Genomic DNA, 21,639 nt, shown 5'->3' with positions numbered 1-21,639 from the left:
GTGATCGGATCTTAATGAAATTTGATGTTTGGAAGGATATGATGTCTCTGAGCTCTTATTTTTAAATCCAGACTGGATCCGGTGAAGAGGAAGTCGGGGGGAGGGGGCGGAACCTAAAATCTTGGAAAACGCTTAGAGTATAGGGATCGGAATGAAACTTGGTGGAAAAATGAGCACAAGTCCTAGATACGGGATTGACATAACCGGAACGGATCTGCTCTCTTTGGGGGAGATGGGGCGGTTAATTCTAAAAAATTAGAAAAAAGGGGTATTTTAACTTACGAAAGAGTGATCGTATCTTAATGAAATTTCATATTTAGAAGGACCTCGAGACTCATATCTCTTATTTTAAATCCCGACCGGATCCAGTGTCATTAGGGAGGGGGGACCGGAAATCTTGGAAAACTCTTAAAGCGGAGAGATCAGGATGAAACTTGGTGGAAAGAATAAGCACAAGTCCATAATACGTGACTGACATAACCGGACCGGATCCGCTCTCTTTGGTCGAGTTGGGGGGGAGTAATTCGGAAAACTTAGAAAAAATGAGGTGTTTGTAACTTACGAACGGGTAATCAGATCTTAATGAAATATGATGTCTAGAAGGATCTTGTGCTTTAGAACTCTCATTTTGAAGGTGACATTGAAGGGAATTGGCGGGGGAAACCGGAATTCTTGGAAAACGTGAAAATCGAGGTATCTTACGAATGGGTGATCGAATCTAAATGAAACTTGATATATAGAAGAATCTTATGTCTCAGATGCCTCATTTTCAATTCGAATCGGATCCAGGAACATAGAGGATTGGAGGGGGAAAACAGAAATCTTGGAAGCCGGAGTGATCGGGATGAAACTTGTTGGATGAAACTTGTTGAACTCTTGTTGCACAAGTTATAGATATGCGATTGACATAATTGGTACGGATCCGTTCGCTTTAGGGGACCTGGGGGTTGTTAATTTGGAAAAATTAGAAAAATTGATGTATTTTTAACTTCAGAATGGTTGACCGGATCTTAATGAAATTTGATAATTAGAAGCAACACATGCCTCAGAGCTCTTCTTTCAAATCCCTACCAGATCTGTTGACATTGGGGGGAGTTGGAGGGGAAACCGGAAATCTTGAAAAACGCTTATAAATGTCGTAGATACGTAATTGACGTAACCGGACTGGATCCGCTCTCTTTGGGGGAGTTAGGTGGTGGGGTTCAGTGCTTTGACGAGTTTAGTGCTTCTGGACGTGCTAGGACGATGAAAATTGGTAGGTGTGTCAGGGAGCTGCACAAATTGACTTGATAAAGTTGTTTTCCCCGATCCGATCATGTGGGGTTTGAAGGGAGAGGAAAAATTAGGAAAATTGAGGTATTTTTAATTTACGAGTGGGTGATCGGATCTTAATGAATTTTGATATTTAGAAGGGCCTCGTGACTCAGAGCTCTTATTTTAAAACCCGACCGGTATTAAGCCTCTGATTCTCCTTTCAAAGCAATCTATTGATTCTTAGAATTTTTCTACAGCTCATACCATATGAGCTCTTGGCTCTTTGCTCTTCTTACCCTGTCACAAGTGTCATATGAGCTCTTATCTCTTGTTTACTTTAAAACGGTTGTTTTAATAGATATTTCCGGTTTATTGCAGTTTCATTAGGTTTATGAGACAAAAAGACCACATAAATTAGACTTTATCACTTAGGAACTTTCGAACTTCAAGTGGCATTGCGTTCATTCGTGAACAGTGCGCTAAAATTACATCGAGCATTACATCGAGTTCATCGAGCGCTAAAATTACAGACACGGAGAGATACATGCACGCAATTTTACTTAGCATAAAATTAGTCACTCGAAAGTTCTACCAGAACAGAATTATTTTTTTCTGCTTCTCGCCCACAGTACAAATATCAAACAGTTAAAAAAAATTAGTTCGGAAATGGGATACATCAGAGCGCGCGGAAATGGAAGTTTCCCTTTGCCTCACAGCAGTAGCTTCAATTGCTACTACAGCATAAATATTAAAGAAGGCAGAGTCACGAAGAAAGGTCCAGTCACGAGTATAGGAAATTTCGCTACTGTTTAATATTTATATTGTGTTTTCGCCTCTCATACAAGAAAACAGGAACTCTCCTTGGAGGGTCTGATAATATTTGCTGCTATGTTTGCAATGCTGAAATTGCTTATATTATTCGTATTTTGCCATTAAGTGTTCATCTACAGCCCAGTCGTGTCGATGAATTCACAAAATGAGCTTTCTTTTTGATCAGGCTATTCTCGTGATTCATTTTTGGTAGACTGTGCCTGATTATGAGTGACGTTATTAGGGAAAAACGTGGAGTTCAATTAGATCCCAGCGAGTTCTTCTCTTCTTCCCTGCTCGGAACTGATTTGCTGTAGAATCGAGGAGATGACTTGGACTTTATTGAATTTAAACACACAAATAAAACACAATTCCAGGGACTGATCAATGGTCCCTAGGGCCTAAATGTAGCCCCTGGAGAACGCCGAGTGTTCATATGAGATTGACGAGTTGACTCTCTGTCTATATGGCTGATTTTTTCATTTATTACAGGGTCAAAAAAGTCAGCTCTTGTGAAGAGTATCATATCAAACTTAAGACTCTTTAGCTAAATAGCTAATATTTTCTTCAAGCCATTCATAAGCTCAACCATAAGTTGAGCTTATGAATGGCTTCAACCATAAGTTCAACCATAAGTTGAGCTTATAGATACTAGAGTTCCGACTCTAGTATCTAGAGTCTGACAAAGTCGCTGTAATTTCTTGATCAGTTGGCAGATCAACAGTGTTCTGTTTGAATGGGTGAAGAACCTCAGTGACAGCTTCAAAGATGGATAACTCATTGTTGTAAAGTTCGACCTCTCTAATATATATGTCATGAAAATTTTGGTTGATTAAGTCATGCTGCTGCTCTTTTCGCGCAGATTCATCTCTATCATGGCGAGACTGCTGTTCCATTGGTGTTAAGATAAGATTTATTTAAAAAAAAGTTGCTGTCACAAGCCCAGAAAGGCGGAATTCCTACTTCAGTGTCAGTACAAAGTTATAAAATTGCAATCAATAAAAACTCGAACGATAAAAACTTGTAAAGTTAAAAATAAGGAAATCTCTTGCCAGCATTACAAAGTTTGAAGTTGCAAAATAAACAATAAAACTCTAAGATAAAAGTAGAGTGAGAAGAGGGGGGGGGGCTATTGATTTAAAATTTCAACTATGTGTGGGATGAACGTTATTCTATATCTTTCAGTGGAAACTCTTATTGGGGCATGAAGGGGGATTTTTCTTTAGACAAAACGTGGGGGCGAGTTCGGGGGGGGGGGGTAAATGATCAATAGGGAAAAGAGAAGCAGTACGAGGATTATGCACGGCATGCAAGGAAATTTATGCTCACCTTTCCTTAAAGTTGACTAGATTTGCTCTCCGAAGAAGGGAAATGTAAGGCACTTTACCTCATTGAAGATAGCTCTTAGGCACCTTCTTTGAACTATTCTGTCCGACAATTCATTAGAGGTTCCAGGATGCCAAACAGGACAAGCGTATTCGAGGGTAGGACGTACAAAAGAGAGAAAAATCCTTAAACAATGCGATTTAGGACATGTAACTGTTCAGACTGATGTTTGAAATATTCATGTAGTTCATGATTGATGAACTAACATAACCGCTGAAGAACCTCAGTGACAGCTTCAATGACGGACCACTCGTTGTTGTAAAGTTCCAACTCTCTGACTTTAGTATCATGAATATTTTGGTTGACTAAGCCTTGCTGCTCCTCTTTTCAGGCATGATACCTCTCTATGAAGGTGACACTGCTGGTCTATCGGGTATTCATGTATTTTTTATGGATAGAATAAGAATATATGTCTTGCAGATAGACCCAAAAAGATCGGGGGACTTGGAAGGTAGTTTCAAGATTCTAACCAGTATTCGTATTTTCATCAGTGCTGTTCCCAACATCCACATTTCACTACAGACGCCTCCTTGTATTGGTCCTTGGTTCTCAACATGTATCGTTTAATTTCGGGTTACTATCATCATCATTACTACAGTCAGTATACCCAGCTTCTTCGGAGAGATATCTGCATACCATGACTAACCAAAAGGCAGAAAATCCGATTGGACTACCTTAGTTGCTTTAATGACGAGAATCCTTCAATCTTGGGGTAATTTCTACTGTGTACAAATCTTTTCTCTAGAACGCTTAGAGACAGAGCTATTCACTAGATAGCATGGATTGAAAATCCAATAAAATCCAATAAATCCATAATTAAAATACAGAAAAAGAAGAAAAAAGGGTTTGAGAAAAAGATGAACGGCAAAACGGAAAAAAAGCAAACGAAAAACGTACCAGGAACAGAGACCGTATTGAAAAAATGATCACCTGCTTTTTTTTCTCCGAAAACTACAACGGAAAACGGTCGAAAAAAAAAAGAAACGGTAGCGATCCCATATGTAAAGGTTACTTGACGACCTTCTCCTTAGTTCGGCCTCCCTCTTGAAATAAGCATATTATGGGAAAGCAAGAATGGCCAAAACGGTAAAAAGCAAAAAGAAAAACAACGGACTAGAAGCAAAACCGTGAAAAACGGTCACCCTTTTCTGTTTATTCCGAAAAGAAAGTGTCGACCTCCTAATGCAAAGATCACCTGACGGCCTTTTTCTTAGTTTTGCCTCCCTCCTGAATTAAGCATATCATGATCTAATCTGCCATAGGGATAATGATAAGCAGAAGACTCATGGAGTGCTTTTTCCTTCTATAGGGAGTACTCGGTTAACTTAATATTTTTGACAAACAAGGGATCACAGAAAGATACGGAATTAAAAATTAAATCACCCGAGTTGAAATGTGACAATAATAAAAAAAAAATTGTATTTGCTTTTAGTTTAGTTTTAATTTAGTTATCAATTTTTAGTTGTGGCATCGACAAACTTTTTGGTAAATTTGCATTTGACGACATAATTTAGCTAGGATGAAAGTGAATACATCACTTGGCGTCTCTTTCATGCTCTTTCATAATTCAATCGCTTCGTGGAGAAATTACATTTTGAGCCCTTAAAGGGCTAAAAGGGCTCAAGACCGCCTATAGTAACCAAAAGTTTAAAAATATGTTTCTGAAAATTGGCTAGCGAGGGAAAAATTGGCATTTGTAGCTGATTCAGGATCAATAATTGTTATTTCCATTAGTCTTAATAGTGAAATGTTAGTATGAAAAGCAATTGGCAAAAATCTTTAAAAAGAGATAGAAACCCCTCAAAAATTACATCAATTTTTCTGAGATATAGTTTTTGAAAGGTTTCATGCTCTTTAAAAAAACAAATTACAAATTAGTTTTCAAAATGATGTTTTACTATTAAAATTAAGAAAAATAACAATTACCTTTCCTGAACCAGTTACAAATGGGAATTTTTCCTCACTAGACAGTTTTTTTTTTAGAAACATGTTTTTAAACTATTGGTTACTATGGCCTGTTTTACCTTTTGGACCTCAATAAGGGCTCAAATGTAATTTACCCCACGAGCGATGATTCAGTTATTGAAAGCGAATGCATCAATTCACTTTCATCCTAGCTGAATTATTTTGTCAATTATAAATTTGCCCTAGTGTTTCAACTGAAAGTTATATTGGAATAATTAGGATTATTACGGTTACCAAAAACTAATAAGAACTTGATAGAATTATTCTAATTTCTGGATCCTTCGAACCAATAAAGGGTTTAGCTTCCTAACTTGATTTTATATCTTTTGCTAGTCCAAGCATGGGAATATCGCAACAGGTGTGAAATCATTCCTCCCTTCCAACCGCCAACCGCCAAAGCCATCTGAAGGGGAACTAAAGAAAAAGAAAGAGGAGGAATTAAGAGCCAAAGAACTGAAAGAATTGGAAATAAAACGAAAAAAAGAGGAAGAAATTCGAAGAAAAGCAGAAGAAAATAAAAGGTGTGTAGTATGTTTACAGTTTTTGATTTTTTTTTTCAAATTTAGTGTAATATATCAAGCATCTCTTTTACAGCGATGTTGTAGTGACATTGGCATTATTTTACAATGACATTGATATTGTAAAATGAGATCAAGCGATGGATTGCTGGATGACTGCTAGATTTCTTTTTCTTTTCTACATTTTCCATGTAATTTGCCCAATTTTGTGTTTTTGAAGTTGTGCCTCTAGTTTTTTTCCAAAATTGAACTCTATAGCTAGTGTTTATATATAAAATGATTTCTCCATTTGTCTGTCCCCTGAATAATTAGTTAAATAAATCAAGCTAAAATTCTTAAAGTTACTAAAATTATTTTGAAAATATAGGAATCATTATAGATTAGACAAACATCAAGATACATCAAATAATTTCTTTGACCACCCGTTTACAGAACCCGTTTCTTTTACCTTCTTTCCAGAAGAAAGGATCCATTAAGTATTTTGGTATCCAGTCCCTGGAAAAAATTAATACAATTTTGATTCGAATAGTATTGGCTTCTGGACGATCCATTTTCTTCAGAATCTATGATGGATTACAGAACCCGTTTACAACTGAACCCGTTACAACTGAAAGTTATCTTGGAATAATTAGGATTATTACGGTTACCAAAAACTAGTTAGAACTTGATAGAATTATTCTAATACCTTCTTTCTTTTCGTTTACCTTATTTCTTCTTCTTTTTCTTTTTCTTCTTTCCCGTTTCTTTTACCTTCCCGTTTACAGAATTTCATCAATAGAAATATAGAAAAAATGGGTATAATATTTATATCCATAATATAGCATTTTATGGTATAACAATAATATGGGTATAACATTTTAAGACCAAGCATCATACAAAAAAAGCAACAAACTTTAACTGATATTTTGATTTACGTCCAGAAGATACTAAAAAAAGATACTAAAATTTTTCAAAGGAAAAATACTAAAATAAAAGGATTGAGCTAAATTAAAATAAGTAATGAATTTAATTAATTAATAATCAAATTAATCAATCAGTTAAATTCATTTGTCAAGTTCCAGATACATCAAGCGCGCCGAAACACCAATACCCAAGTGGACTTACATCCTAATGCCTTCGGGACGTGGACTCAGGGGGGTTAATATCCCTCAGTCATTGAGAGTCTGGGGAGCTTATGGTTAACAAATTTCCACGCAAAGCTTGAATTTCAGATGCTAGGCTAGGCAGGAGAACGTCTGGTCTTGTAGCACGTTAAATTACGAAAGTTTATATCAAAATCACGAGAAGACAGTCGTAACAATCATGTAACAATCGTTTGTATAAATCACAGATATCGAAAGAGGAGGAATTGAAGGTAAAAGAAAAGAAAGAATTCAAAAAATAAAATGGATATAAAAAAGAAATTGGAAGAAAATCTGAAGTGTCCAATTTAGAAATTGAGATCTTTGACATATATAAATTGATTTTTCTGTCTGTCTCCTGAATAAAGGGAGGAATTGTCCTAGCTAGAAACATAAGAATCGCCCAAGACTGTAAAAATTGACAAAAGTCATAGAAAAATAAATCGAAACAAATGCTTCTATTTACTTTTACAAGATCATTGCATAAAAAAAACATCAAAAATTTGTTTATATTCGTTTTGTTACCTTTTTACGAGTCGGAAAAACATTTGGGGAAGGGAGAGGGTTCAAACTCCATACCCTCTTGGATACGGTCTTGCTTCCTATTAATCCTTTCTAGCGATTTTTTTCCATCCTATTGGGGGAGGATCCGTTTTTCGTTTGCCCCAAGATGGATGACAAATCGTCACTATTTTGACAAAGCAGACACCGATTTACGGCAGTAATGAGAGGTATGAGAATGAAGAGAAGATAAGCTATGACCTTCATTAATTCTCGAAGGAGTAGTAGTGAGTTAATAATGTTTATATTTGACGCCATCTACTGCTCCTTTGCTATCCCTTCTGAAAAAATCCCATTGAACTTAACAATTAGTATTACCATTCCAGAAAAACCAATTTAAAAAAATTGTGAATCTCAACAAATTATTTCAAATAATTCCAGGAAGTCTGGCTACTCCTCCACGAAAAAATTCCTCCTTCCCAAGGATTTATTCTCTAGACAATTAAATCCTGGTGAAAATCGACTCTGGACAATTGCCCTTAACATTTCCACGCGTAAAATTTAGTCGACAATAAGAAAGCAAGACAAGAAGAATTTCGTATAGGAATTAAGACAAATTCCCCATGTTTAAAATTTACCCTGAAAAGTTCACCCCCAATAAACTTCCCTCCCCATGGAAAATTCCACCTGCAGATGCTCCCCTCCCACTCCTCTGTAAATGTATGCATACTTATCAATAAGAAATACTGTACTTAAACAAGGGACACATTTTCGCAGTTTAAAGACATCTCCCGAGGGCCTGCGGAAGGTTCATGATATACCCAAAGGCATAGTTATTTGGCCTTTCATCTATGCTGAACAAAATGGCTATCTGAAAATTTTATTAGAATATTTTGGGAAAAATGGGATCGTGGGAGGGGGCCTAGTTGCCGTCCAATTTTTTTGGTCATTTAAAAAGGGCACTCGAAATTTTGCTTCCATTCTGATGAACCCTCTTACAATATTCTAGGGCCACTTGGTCGATACGATCACCTCTAAAAAAAAAAAACAACAAATAAACATACATCCGCAATAGTTCTTCTGGCAAAATCTACAAAAATCCACATTTTTTCAGATAGGCGCTTGAAACTTCTACAGTAGGGTTCTCTGATACGCTGAATCTGATGGTGTGATTTTTATTTAGGTACTATGACTTTTAGGGGTTTTTTCTTCCTTTTTTCAAAAATCAGGCAAATTTTCTCAGGCTCGTAACCTTTGATGGGTAAAATTAAACTTAATGAAACTTATATATTTGAAATCAACATAAATCTTCGATCGTTTTGATATAGTTTTTGGCATCAAAATTTTGTATTTTAGAGTTTCGGTTACTATTTAGCCGGGTCGCTCCTTACTTACAGTTTGTTACCACGAGCTGTTTGATATTTCTCACGGGAGTGTAGTTATAATTTTGAAAAAATAGAAATTTGCTTTTAAGGCCTTATATGACAAATTTGACAAAGGCGATGTTGCTTGAATTTCGTGACAGTTTTCGAAATAACATAAGAGGAAATCAATGAAGAAAAATTGACTAATAGTACAAAAGTGGAGTTCATTAGGCAAATACAATCACAAAAAATAAAACTGAAATGTTTGTCTCAAGCTTTTTTCCTACCATAGCTTCTCTTCTCCAATTCTCCCTCGATCCGCGTGCAAAAACTAATTTCACTCCCATATATATTACATATTATTATATTACATTATAATATATATACATATATATATTATATATGTTATATTATATTATATTACTTATTAGATATGACATATTATTGCATATATTGCATATTCTATATATTAAATATATTGCATATTTTCTTCAGATCTACTTCCAAATTCTTCTTGTTATACATTTTAATTGGTTGTAATTCCTTGTCATTAATATATTCTTCACCTATCATTCATTTATTTATTATTTTTTCGCTGCTAAATTCCCTTTTTTGTTCCCGAACAGAAAACGAGAACAGAAGATGAAAGAAGTTATGATTAGACGAGAAATGATGAAGCAGGAGGGAAAGGATGAGAAAGTTCAAAAATTTATGGCACAAACAAAACAGAAAGCAGCCGAATTAGAACAAAAAAATGCTGAAATTAGAAAGCAGAAAGAGCTGGAAGAAAAAAGAAAATTCGAAGAGAAAATGAAATCACAGAAAACTAAGGTACGTAACCTTAACCTTCACACATTAACCTTGATAACATTAACCCTGGGTTACATTTACTGTAGCTGGGTTACATAAGGTTACATTAACCTTGTTGAGCTCTTTAGAAGTTGAAGTCGATTGAGTATGTTTTATAACCATCTTACGACTTTCAAATTCTTGAGATTACTAACCATTATCGATTGCAGAATAATAGAATATTTTGGTTGTCCAGAAGTTGAGTGGATTGAGTCTTCTTTCTAACCATCTTAGGAATTAAGACTTGTTAAGACTACTAACCGTCTTACATTGTGGAATAACAATACATCTTAGCTGTTCAGAAGTTGGTACTACTAACCATTGTGCATAGTAACTATCGCACAATAATCCTGGTGCCAATTATTAGTAATTTTTATGGAAAAGCCTTTGGATGCTAGATTCGGGTGTTGGCTAGATATGGAAATATTATAAGTGAGACTCAAGGGGTACTGAACAACTGAACAGGTTTTATACTTCAAGCTCTCATTGGAAAATATTGCAAGGGAAAGGGTAAGCTCTGACGCTTTCCTCGACATTGAGAAAGCATCTGATAGCATTAGTAAACCCTTTTTGTTTTGTTATCAAGTTAAGATAAGGCTATTTTGGCCATTTATCAAAATGTTAATTAGCATGTATGAGATTAACAGCTCTTCGGTTTTTACATTAACGATTTGGCAGAGTACTTTGAACAGAGATGGGCCTCGGTCATCTCACTTTCGAATGCTATATTTTCTTGTTTACTGCTCGCTGATGACACGGCTTTGGTCGCTAAGTCAGCTGATGGCTAAGTCAAACTCTACTGGATTTAGCTGAAGCTTACTTAGAAACAATGAAATTGAAGCTAAACGCATCCAAGACCAAGATTGTCATCTTTCTTAGCGGTAAGCCCAAGGAACAGCGTGATTTGTCATTCACTATTTGTCATAAAGGTGAGTCAATAAAGGTATTCTCAGGAATAAGTTCTTGGGATACGTTCTCGCAGCAAATGGGAACTGGACCGAACATATTAAGTTGATGATTTCTCGTGGAAAGGCAGCTGCATGCTCTCGACTCCGGCAAAAACACATAATGAGACTTAAAAATATGAAGATGCATAAGCACTTCTTCATGACTAAGGTCGTACCATTTGCCCACTATGGCCTTGAGTTGTGAGGGGATAGTGAGACAACTGGGGTCTATGCAGGATATGTATTTTAAAAATGTAGATGGCTTAAATTATAATTTTAGTAGTTTGGTTCTTAGAAGTGATCAGCGTTTCCCGAATTTGCGTCATAAGAGGATTATACAGATGATCAAGTTTTGGTTACAGGTATTACATTTGCCAATTAGCCGTCTAGCGAAGGTGGCTTATAACGAGATGCTGAAATCACCTAGAAAGGTAACATGGCCAAAATAAGTTAAAGCCCTGCTAGATAAAGCTGGTTTCTCCTGGGCATGCTGGTTTCTCGTGGGCAATGATGGTCATGTTCTCGATGGTAAACCTGAGTATTTCCTTAAATTGCTGGATTTGCGGCTTAGGGACCAGGTAATCCAGATATGACTTGCTGATGTTGAGAATTCAGTTAATCTAAATTTTTGTAAGCAGATTAAAGTAGAGTATGGAGAAGAGTTTAACTTGACTCTTAGCCTACCGTGGAGAAATGTTGGTTACAGGTGGGATTAAATTGTGTCCAATTGCGCAGGGGACCGTGGAATTATTATGACGCTGATAGCCCGGGAGGTAAGAGTGTCTGTCCCCTTTGTGGGGAGCATGGAGATGAACATTTTATGAGCAACTGGCAAAGTTTGGAGAATTTAAGGAATAGTTTTCTTTGGAGGGGGGGATGCACCACTATTCCCCAGGTATTTTGGAGACCTCTTCTAGGGAACTAATTATTTTGGTTGATGGTTTTATAAACAATTTGTCGAGTGCTCCTGTCTTGATTTGTTCAATTTGTACGTATTTAATATCTTTTTTTCTCCGCCCTTCTTTTTCTTTTTCTTTTTTTTGTGTATATGGCCACTGGTTTTTAAATACCCGTATATATATTTGAATATGTATATTTCAGCTGTTCAGGAGCTGAGTCGATTAAGCCTACTTTCCAACTATTGTACAGCTTAAGACTTCTTAAGAATACTAACTGACTTACATTGTAGAACAATGATATGTTCAAACTGTTCAGAAGCTAAGTTGATTAGGTCTACTTTCCAACTATTGTACAGCTTAAGACTTCTTAAGAATACTAACTGACTTACATTGTAGAACAATGATATGTTCAAACTGTTCAGAAGCTAAGTTGATTAGGTCTACTTCCCCACTGTCTTAAAACTTAAGACTTGTTAACATTACTAGCCATCTTATATTTTGGGATAATAATATGTTCGAGGTGTTCAGAAGCTGATTCGATTAATTATGCTTTCGAACCATCTTACGACTTAAGACTTCTCAGGACTACTAACCGTCTTATATTATAGAGTAATAGTATATTTGAGCTTATCAGAGGCCAAGTTGATTAAGTCTAGCTGTAAAATGACTGTAACAATTTCAGTATCGAGAACATAGCTCGGAAACTTTTTCAAGGGGGGGATATTTTCACATGAATAGGTGTAATGGTAATAAATTAAAGCCCTTCACACTCATTAATTGTTATATCATTTTCGTCATCAAAATAGAATGGTAAGGAATACGGTATTGGACTTTACAGTCCTACCGGCGGTGCTAATATTCGCTTCATGGCTCTTCTGCCAGGAAGTGCAATGGGGGGAAGGGACGTTGTCAGCCAACCTTTGCTGTCGCACACCCTTCCTGTTAAAGATTTCTTCATGTACACTGGCTGAGCTTACTGTTTTTTTTTTTTTTTTTGTTTTTTTTTTTTTTTTTTTTTTTTTTTTTTTTTTGTCTCAAATCAGATAACCAGCGACACCAGGACTCGAACCCTTGTCCTCACGGAAAAAGGATTTGGACTCTAGCGTGCTAACCACTCCACTGGGATGGGAAAAAGTAGAATAGCTTGCTTGTAAACAGATTCGAGGATAAAGGAGAGCAAACACACCCGGGCCTAGGTCTCAAAGGGAAATGTTTATCGTCTTCCTTGTTACAGGGACATGCTTGATGGTGCCCATGATAACCGTGAAGCAGTAATTTTCAATGTTTATAATCTGTCTCTTTACTAATTTAAAGCTGCTCCATAAGTTTTTCAGTACTATCCACCCTCCTCTCTCCGCTTCCATTGCTGTAATACCCTAATTTTTTACGGTTCACTTGACATTACTTTTAAAAACGATAAAATAGATTTTTTTTTTTTTTTTAGGATACACCGGTTCAACAGATAGGACAACCGAAGAAACTTCCTCCCTCTGCATTGAAGAAGAATTTGGATGTAACATATGATAGAGGTTTGATTTTTTTTTTTTCTTCTTCTTCTTTCCCATATCCTACCCCTTTTTAATACTAGAATTCAATTGATAGAGTTGCCAGTCGTTTTAGAAAATTCTCCCCAATTCGAACTTCAATATTTAGATAGCCCAAAAACGGAATATCTGTATAACCTCCCAAATCCGTATCTCCAAATCAAGTATTACCAAATATCTAAATATCACCAAAACAAGGCATTTTTATAAATTTCCATTTTTGTAAAATAAACACACACACACACATATATATATATATATATATATATATATATATATATATATATATATATATATATATATATATATATATATATATATATATATATATATATATATATATATATATATATATATATATATATATACAGGGTAACGGGTGATTTTGTGATTAGTTTAGTGAATAGTGATTTCCCGGCATCCTGGTGATTTTTATCCAATAGCAGACTGAAAAAATTTCCCAAGATATTAAATGTGGACAAAAACGGTTTGTAGATATGCGTTTCTATTGCCACCATTAATTGCAGTTTAACTATTCGTGATTGTTCACTTGCTCGACAGGTGTTTGGTTTTATCATGGTTATGTATTTGTGTTAAGGCCTAGCGGAAGTCCAAGCATTATACTCCCTAGTCAATTCTTTTTCTGAGGCGGCAACTCGGTCAAAGACAAAGTTATCAGTTTGCTTTATCGCTTCAACTGAACACACATGAGGAGGGCGAACTTAAGGGTACCTCACTCAAAATTACGATTAGACAGAGGTTATCCTTACCAATTCTTCTTGTAATTATTTATACAGTATAATTCTTTTATATATATTTATTAACCGGCAGTTTGATGTCTACACGCTACTTATTCTCCAGACTCTGTTTAAACCGGTTACAACTAACTAATACTTCACTCAATCATACAAGAACAATCCAAGTGGTTAGTCCCTTGGTCTAATTCATGCATTCTCACGCGCTCCGATTACAGCTGCATCTAGTCTTTTGAGGGGAATTTTTTACTTCGGAAGACAAATATGTAAAGTATTTGAAGGGACTGCAGCCAGCAAGTATATATTATAGAAATAAGTATCTGATTGTTGAATAGAATATTTTTTGCTCTATTTTTTATACCCAACAACAACAGTGTCAAGTGTAGCAATCTAGAATGCAAAGCCGAAACAGGTTTTATAATTATTTTGGAATTATAAAAAAAAAAAATTGTCGGCTTTAAGATTTGATCAGATCAAACATTCACCAGATTTTTTTAGATCTGTTAAAATAAAAACCGCCGAAATCACTAATTCAGGAACGTCAGGCAAACTCCAAATGTTTAACATGGAAGGTGGAGGAAGATTCCTTGAGAGCCCGTCCTGCCTTAATGTTTTGTAGTATCTAGTCAAGTATGGTACTCAAATATGTGCGCTTCGGAAGATGGAAGAAGATTTGTTACATGTTTTTCAGAGTAATTATTTAGTTACCCATTTGAATGACAGTATGTCAAACAACAAGCTGAATGAAAAAGGGGTTTGATCCCATTTTCTATGGCTGGAATGAAAGAAATGTTGAAGATGGCTAGAACCCATTTTACGAATGAACAATTATATGTTGCCAAAGACCGTCCTTTTCGACCGTCCGTCTAGGGCCAGACGAAGGAGCAGGTAGATTGGGTGGTGAAGCCTACAAGGTGAATTGTGACTTTTGTGAAATCTTGTGAAATCCGATTATTGCTTCGGTAGCTTGATTAAAAAAGGAGTTTCTGTGTTGTCGAATTTGCGGTTCTATTTCCTTTCGATTCCAAGTTGAAATATCTCGTTTTTCTCTCCAGAAAAATTATATTTAAAACTAAAAAAAGCTCATTTAAGTTCTCCTCGAGGTGATAAATTTAAATTACAAACTGAGTTGTAGCGGGTGCCGATTTTCGCTTCAATAGCTTGATTAAAAAGCAGGTGGATTTTGTATTGTTAAAAATTCGGCTCTAGTCTGTTTCGGTTCCACAACATAAATCTCGTCAATAATTTTGTGCTTGAAAACAACAACATATTATTTAAGCACCTTATAGATAAATCCATCCACTCAACAAGCTGAATTGAGATAGATGCCAATTTCCGCTAATTGAATGCCCGATCTTTACATAGTTAATATTAGAGTCTCATTTGATTCTAAGTTGAAAAATTTTGCTTCTCTGTCCAGTAAAATTGCGTTAAAAAAGTTATTATTTAAAGTTTTTCTTTGCGCTATGCCATGAAAGGAGTGAAACTTCAAATGAGTTTTAATAAATTTCGAACGAAAAAAAGTCAAAAGTTGAAAAATAGTATATTTTATTTATTTTTTTCCTCTTTTGTATTACAGATAGTCCACTATCAGATTCACTCACACCTAAGAAGAAGGTAGGATTTCAATCCAACCCAGACAACTATGGAATTGATGACTTAGACTCTGGAGATGAGACTGATGATGATACGAGGCCTAAGAAGACTGTTCCTGAGTGGGCTAAAGGTTACACGATTCTTTTTTTGTTTTACATCAATTAGTCTAGTTTCGTTATTTCCACCAATTTATCTTATATCAATTCTTTTAGTTTCTTTAGAACCTCCCATTCCTTCTATTTTAATTATTTTAATTTCCTTAGTTCCTCCCATTCATCTGTATGACGTCATTTAGTTTCGTTAGTTCCTCCCATCCATGTTGTATTAATTGTTTTAGTTTTGTTTATTCCTCCCGTTCATTTTATATTAATACTTTTAGCCTCGTTTGTTTGTCCCATTCATTTTGTATTAATTCTTTTAGTTTCTCTCATTCACTTTACATTGACTATTTTATCTTTATTCGTTCCTCCCGATTATTTTGTATTAACTCTTTTAGTTTAGTCTGTTTTTCCATACACTTTTTGGTAATTCTTTTTATTTTTTTTTTTTAGTTCCCTCCCATTCATTTTACTATATTAATTATTTTAGTTTTGTTAGTCCCTACCATTAATTTTATATTAATTCTCCTAGTTTCCTTAGTTCCTTTCATTCAGATTATAATAATTGTTTCAGTTTTGTTATTCCTCCTATTCATTTTGTATTTTTTTTATGTTAATTATTTTAGTTTTGTTGGTCCCTACCATTCATTTTATATTAAGTCTTTTAGTTTCATTAATTGCTCCAAGTCATTTTATAATCATTCCTTTAGTTGTTTGGGTCCTACCATTAATTTATATTAACTCTTTGAGCTTAGTCAGTGTCTCCCATATACTTTGTGTATTTTTTCAACTTTGTTAGTTATGCCTTTTGCGAAGTAGAATAGCTTTATTGAGATCATGGCTCTCCAAAACCAAAGACTTTTCCTTACTTTTTCAAGGCTCTACTTTGATAGATTTTGGAATTGCCTCACAGGGTTTGGCTAAGTTTTGCTAGCCTATTAGTGAGTTGTTATTAATAAATTTTCCCAGTCTTATGCAGTGTTGCCATATGAAATGCATAATTTGGTGCTGCCGTAAAAGCGAAAATCTGTTGGAGGCATCCGTTTTGAGCAAAAAAACTCTGAAATTTATAAACAAATTTTGCCTTAAAAATGCATATTCAAGTTTTGTTTGGCGCATCTAGCTTTGAATTCTTGTTCTTCTTCCTGATGTTTCACGACAACAAGAACTGTAGGAAGTTCATAAGAGAGTTAGCGATGTAGCTCACTTTACTCCATGTGCTGTCTGTGGTCAAATTCTTGCTCCATCAGACTTGAAACATCAAGTCTCACACACTTTAGATAATGATTTTCCTAGTTTAAATTATTTCTAAAAAGAGTGCAATTGCGAGCATGTCTCAATTAGACAATGTCCTAGCCTCCTAGCATGCTCTGAGATGGAGAAATCTGATTATTTGCAGGGGCCACTCTGGTGACTGTACATTCATCACTGGGTCTTAGAGTGCCACAGCATAAGTATATATAATAATAATAATAATTTATTTCAACCTTTTATAACCAGAATTATAAAATTCTGAAAGATGCACAAAACACACAGACTGGAAAAATACAGAATTATAAAAATACGAGAAATGAACAAAGAAAATAAGACAAACAGAATCATAAAAATAGTAAGAAATACTAACAATTCAACACATTATAAAATATATTTGTTAGGAAGCCACGACGATTGACGGACCTAGTTAATTAACGTTACCTTTGAAAAGTTAGGAATTTTACTGTTCTTACGAAGGAAATGCTTATGAACACCTTCCATTTTATAAACTACTAGCTGTTGGTGTGGGGCCAACAGCTAGTAGCTTATAAAATATAGGGCCAACAACACCAACACCTAGTTGGTGGGGGCACTTCGCGCCCCCCCAAGCCCCCCGCGCGCGTGTCAGTGTTAAAGTCAACCAAAACTAAAATCAATTTATGACTGGTCCTGATTTTTGCTAATAACTTAGATAATGAAACACATGCTGCCGCAAATATCTGATCTGAGTGAATATTGTGGTAATTTATTGGTAAATAAACCCAAATAATAACAAACTTCCCCAAATCAACAGCCAAAAAAAAATCCCGAAAGCTCAGGTAAAGTACTCCGAAACCTATTCCTAAGAACGATCAAAAGACCGTCAGACGGGTGACCCCTAGTGCTCTTGGTAGGCTGTATGTAATAACTCACTTAAAAAAAATTAAGGCCTGGCAATTAGCTGGTAGCAATAGATTTCTGGTATCTTTCTGGTATCCTTGGAGAAAATTGGAGGAAGGGTATCTTTGGAGAAAGTTCCATGTATATCTGGTAACCAATCGTACCTCCATTTTCAGTTTCAGTCCATGTTTTATATTTCAACCCCATGCGATGTTCAGTGGTTGTAGAACTAACATTAGTAATATCATTAGTAACAATCTAATGATGCCAATGCCAGAAAGATAGGTAGTAAATCATACATATCTCTCATACATTAGGCTGATGGGTGGCTGCCCCCTACGGTCATCAAGTAGGTCAATGTTGAATTCACTTTTGCAGGTATTAATAGTGTCATTTAAAGCTTCTTTGCTAAAGAATTTTCCATGTTTCAAAATTTTGTTTCCTTCTATATTTTTCTTATCGGTATCTTTGGAGAAAGTTGGAGAAAGAGTAGCTTTGGAGAAAGTTCTATATATATCTGGTAACCAATCGCAACTCCATTTTCAGTTTCAGTCCATGTTTTGTATTTCAACCCCATACGATGTTCAATAACTGTAGAACTTACATTAGTAATACCATTAGTAACAATCTAATGATGCCAACGCCAGAAAGATAGGCTAGTTAAATCAGTAAATACCTTCAAGCAAATGTCCAATTTATGGACAAGTCTTGGTGAATAGGTGTAATCCAACCCACTTGAGCATCCACAGATGCACTCAAATCCAAAACAAAAATCAGTGTAATCAAAATTGAGCAATTTTCACAATGTCCATCCTTCAATATATGAACAGTTGCAAAAAGTCCTATACTCTCCATTAATGAATTTTTGATACACATCAATCTAGACCCCTCTTCATGACCCCGCCTCTTCGTGTACGCGATATGACAAATGTTTAGCGTATTATGGCGGGCTTATGGGAAACTATTGCTCTGATGTACTGGGAACTTCCCAGTCAGCGTGCTATGATGTGTGTCATAGCTGAAGCAACTTTTCGCTACTGTTCGTATATATATACTTATAATGTGTACAGTACCATAATCCTTCAAGGTTTGGCACTTATGTGTAAATTGTTTAGAGGGAGATTTTGTCATAAACAAATGAATTACAAGAAAATCAAATGGGTAAATAGTTGACAGAGTCCTCTTTCTTCCTGTTCTCCTTTTACTATAGGAAGAATTGGTATCCACTTTCTTGTATTTAAATTTGAAGGATATTGTTTCTTAAAAGAAGGGAGAAAGGGCTCAAGTTCCTTCGATTCAGAAATTTAGAGGGTATGCTGGAGTTAACATAGGTTTTTGAGTTGAACGGAATTTTGAATTAAAATCGAATAGTTGTTGGCATCAAGTCTTGGCTAATTGTAGAAAAAGCCAAGACAGATAGTCTGATTGAGTGAGAGGGAATTCTGGCATCAAACCTCCTTATCAGGATTGTATAAAAAGGATGTTAGTTCATTTGTTAATAGATATGTCTATATATTATCCGTCCATGCGTCATTCCTAGGGCCAGTCGAACTAAGTTAGATAGTCATAGAGCTAAGATAGTCTTTAAAAAGCTGTACTTGTTTAGTAAAATAATTAAAATGACAACTGAAGAAAATAAAATAAGTATAAAAAATAAAATATGAATTTAAAGCAGTGAAGATATACAAAAAAAAAATAACGAAAACTGAGAAAGGGTATTGTGGGTCATTTTATTTATATTTCAGGGTAATTTCTTTGTGCTAACCTTATTAGGGTATTTTACTTTATACTGCAGTGGCATTAAGTCACGAGAATGGGGGGGGGGGGGGGGTGAATGCATTTTTCAAAGTCTGGGAGTGGGACTTTTTTCTTCTTTTTCTATTAAGAACCCCAAGAAAGGGCATTTTATATGAGAATACAGACAAAATATATTATTCAAAATCTAGGGGGAGGGAATATTCTTTTTGACGCAGCAGTCATTTGGTCTGAAAGATGTAGAAGACTAGACGCTATTTATGAGTAACTTCTGTATACAATTTGAGATTACTACAGTTAATGGTGCAAAATGTTAGGTTGTTCTTATGAGCTATATAAACGTAAAAAATTTTTCAGGTCGAAAATTAAAGGAGCAACTTTTGAAACAGTCCCTTTCAGCACCTGATCTAAAATCAGTGTTTCCACCAGAGGAGTTGCTAATCCTGCCACCTGATTTATCGAAAATATTTCCTGTTGCCAAGAAACGTTTTCATAAAAGAACATCAAGTGCAATTTGGGATACGCCACCGGGAAACATAAGCCTGAACGCTTCAAGAAGATGAATCAGCTAATTGTTAGAATTTATGGTTCACATGTTTGGTGTGTGCCAAGGTTCCATTCTTCATTTAATTAGATCTATTGTTGGAACAAAAGTTTTATATTTCAGTAGGTCGTGTTCTGATAATTTTATTTTAATATGGTATGTTCATAGACGCGTTTGTCACTTTTATTTAATACTAATAATACTATTATTGCATTTGGGTTCATGCATTGTATGGCATGAGTAGTAGTAGTAGTAGTAGTATTAATTTATTAGCCAAAGGAAATAACACAGACAAAATCAATCGGTAGCACACCAAAAGCGTTGTTTGCGAGGGTGTGTTACTAACAAAAAAGAACAAAAAATAGAAGAGAAAAAAAATCAATGAGCTAATCTAAAATGAGCAGAAAGGTGAAACCGTGTACCGAGAAAAAAAAATTACATAAATAATTCTTACACAATCAATCAACATAATATCATGATCCCGAAGCAAAAAAAACAATAAACAATTATTTCCAATATTAAATTAATCAATCTCAATCAATTTCAAAGGTATACCTACCAAGAAACCCCACACGCAGCTTTTAGCTGAGCTTTTAGTATTATATTCGAAACCCTTGCACTTTAGTATATTTCATGTGTTTGCTCTTTAGTCTCGTAGAAGGAAACCTCTGGAACCTTTGCTATTAAATTTTCGCTTATCCCTTTTGTAAAGACTAGTGTATGTACATCTATTCAATAAATTGATAAAAGTGGTCAAATCCAGAGAATTTTTTATCTTGTTTTACCTTTAGACTTTATGTGTGTTTTCAAGTACTTTTACGGCTGTAGTGTGCAAGTAATATTCATAGGGGGTATAACAGCCGTCCTAGCTGAGTGGTTAGTGCGCCGGACTTGAGACCCTTTATCTGAGAGGACCTGGTTGAGTCCTGGTGTAGCTGGTTATTTTGTTTCAAACTCAAATGATTTTATAGTCAAACGCCCTACACGGTCATGCTGATAAGTGGTAGTTATTGTCATAATTAAAGTTAAGGCACTAAACATATAAAAATCACATCGATATCTATCGTCATACAAATTTATGTTTTGACTCGAAATATCACAGAGTCAAACTAAAACCTAAGACATGGAAATATCCAACTATCTGTAAAAAAAAGTTTACCGGTAGATTATTTGGTTATTTAATTATAAAAATAATTTTGGTTTGAACAGGGGTCAGTGGTGTTAATCTCTAAAAGCTGAGACTAAGTCGACGCAGCTGTAATACGCGCAGTCGACGACCTGGACAAACCTGGGAAGGTAAACAGGAATGATGTGCAAAAGCATAGGATGGCTGGCCAACTACTCTCTGTTGCACTCCCTGGTTTGGAGGGAGGATGGGTCGTGAAACAGAGATCAGCATCGCCGGTAAGGACTGTAAAACCCAATGCCGTATTCTTTACATTTATAATTATTAATAAACCACAGAATAGTCCCTCAGGGAAGAAAGCACAGGTTCCGACAAAAAAAAGGAAGAAAGAAAAAACGGAAGTACTGGAAAGAAAGGACAGGTTTCAACAGCTTTAGCTTGAAGACATACGTACAGTTTTGCGAGTTATATACC

General features: G+C 35.4%; 1 protein-coding gene across 3 annotated transcripts in view; it reads left to right on the top strand.

Moving 5' to 3' along the window:
• LOC136040855 (axoneme-associated protein mst101(2)-like) overlaps positions 1-20,797 on the top strand; it is a 124,085-nt gene extending 103,288 nt beyond the window's left edge. For all 3 annotated transcript variants that reach the window (XM_065725232.1, XM_065725229.1, XM_065725231.1), the window contains 5 exons: positions 5,749-5,936; positions 9,546-9,750; positions 13,059-13,143; positions 15,493-15,639; positions 19,853-20,797. In XM_065725232.1, the coding sequence (XP_065581304.1) occupies positions 5,749-5,936; positions 9,546-9,750; positions 13,059-13,143; positions 15,493-15,639; positions 19,853-20,058 (831 nt within the window). In that variant the 3' untranslated portion in view covers positions 20,059-20,797. The remainder of the gene's footprint in view (positions 1-5,748; positions 5,937-9,545; positions 9,751-13,058; positions 13,144-15,492; positions 15,640-19,852) is intronic.
• The last annotated feature ends 842 nt before the right edge of the window (positions 20,798-21,639 follow it).

This window comes from Artemia franciscana, chromosome 21 (genome assembly GCF_032884065.1).
Source record: "Artemia franciscana chromosome 21, ASM3288406v1, whole genome shotgun sequence".
Lineage (NCBI taxonomy): Eukaryota > Metazoa > Arthropoda > Branchiopoda > Anostraca > Artemiidae > Artemia > Artemia franciscana.
Note: the sequence above shows the minus strand (reverse complement) of the source record. Positions and strands in the feature narration are given on the sequence as shown.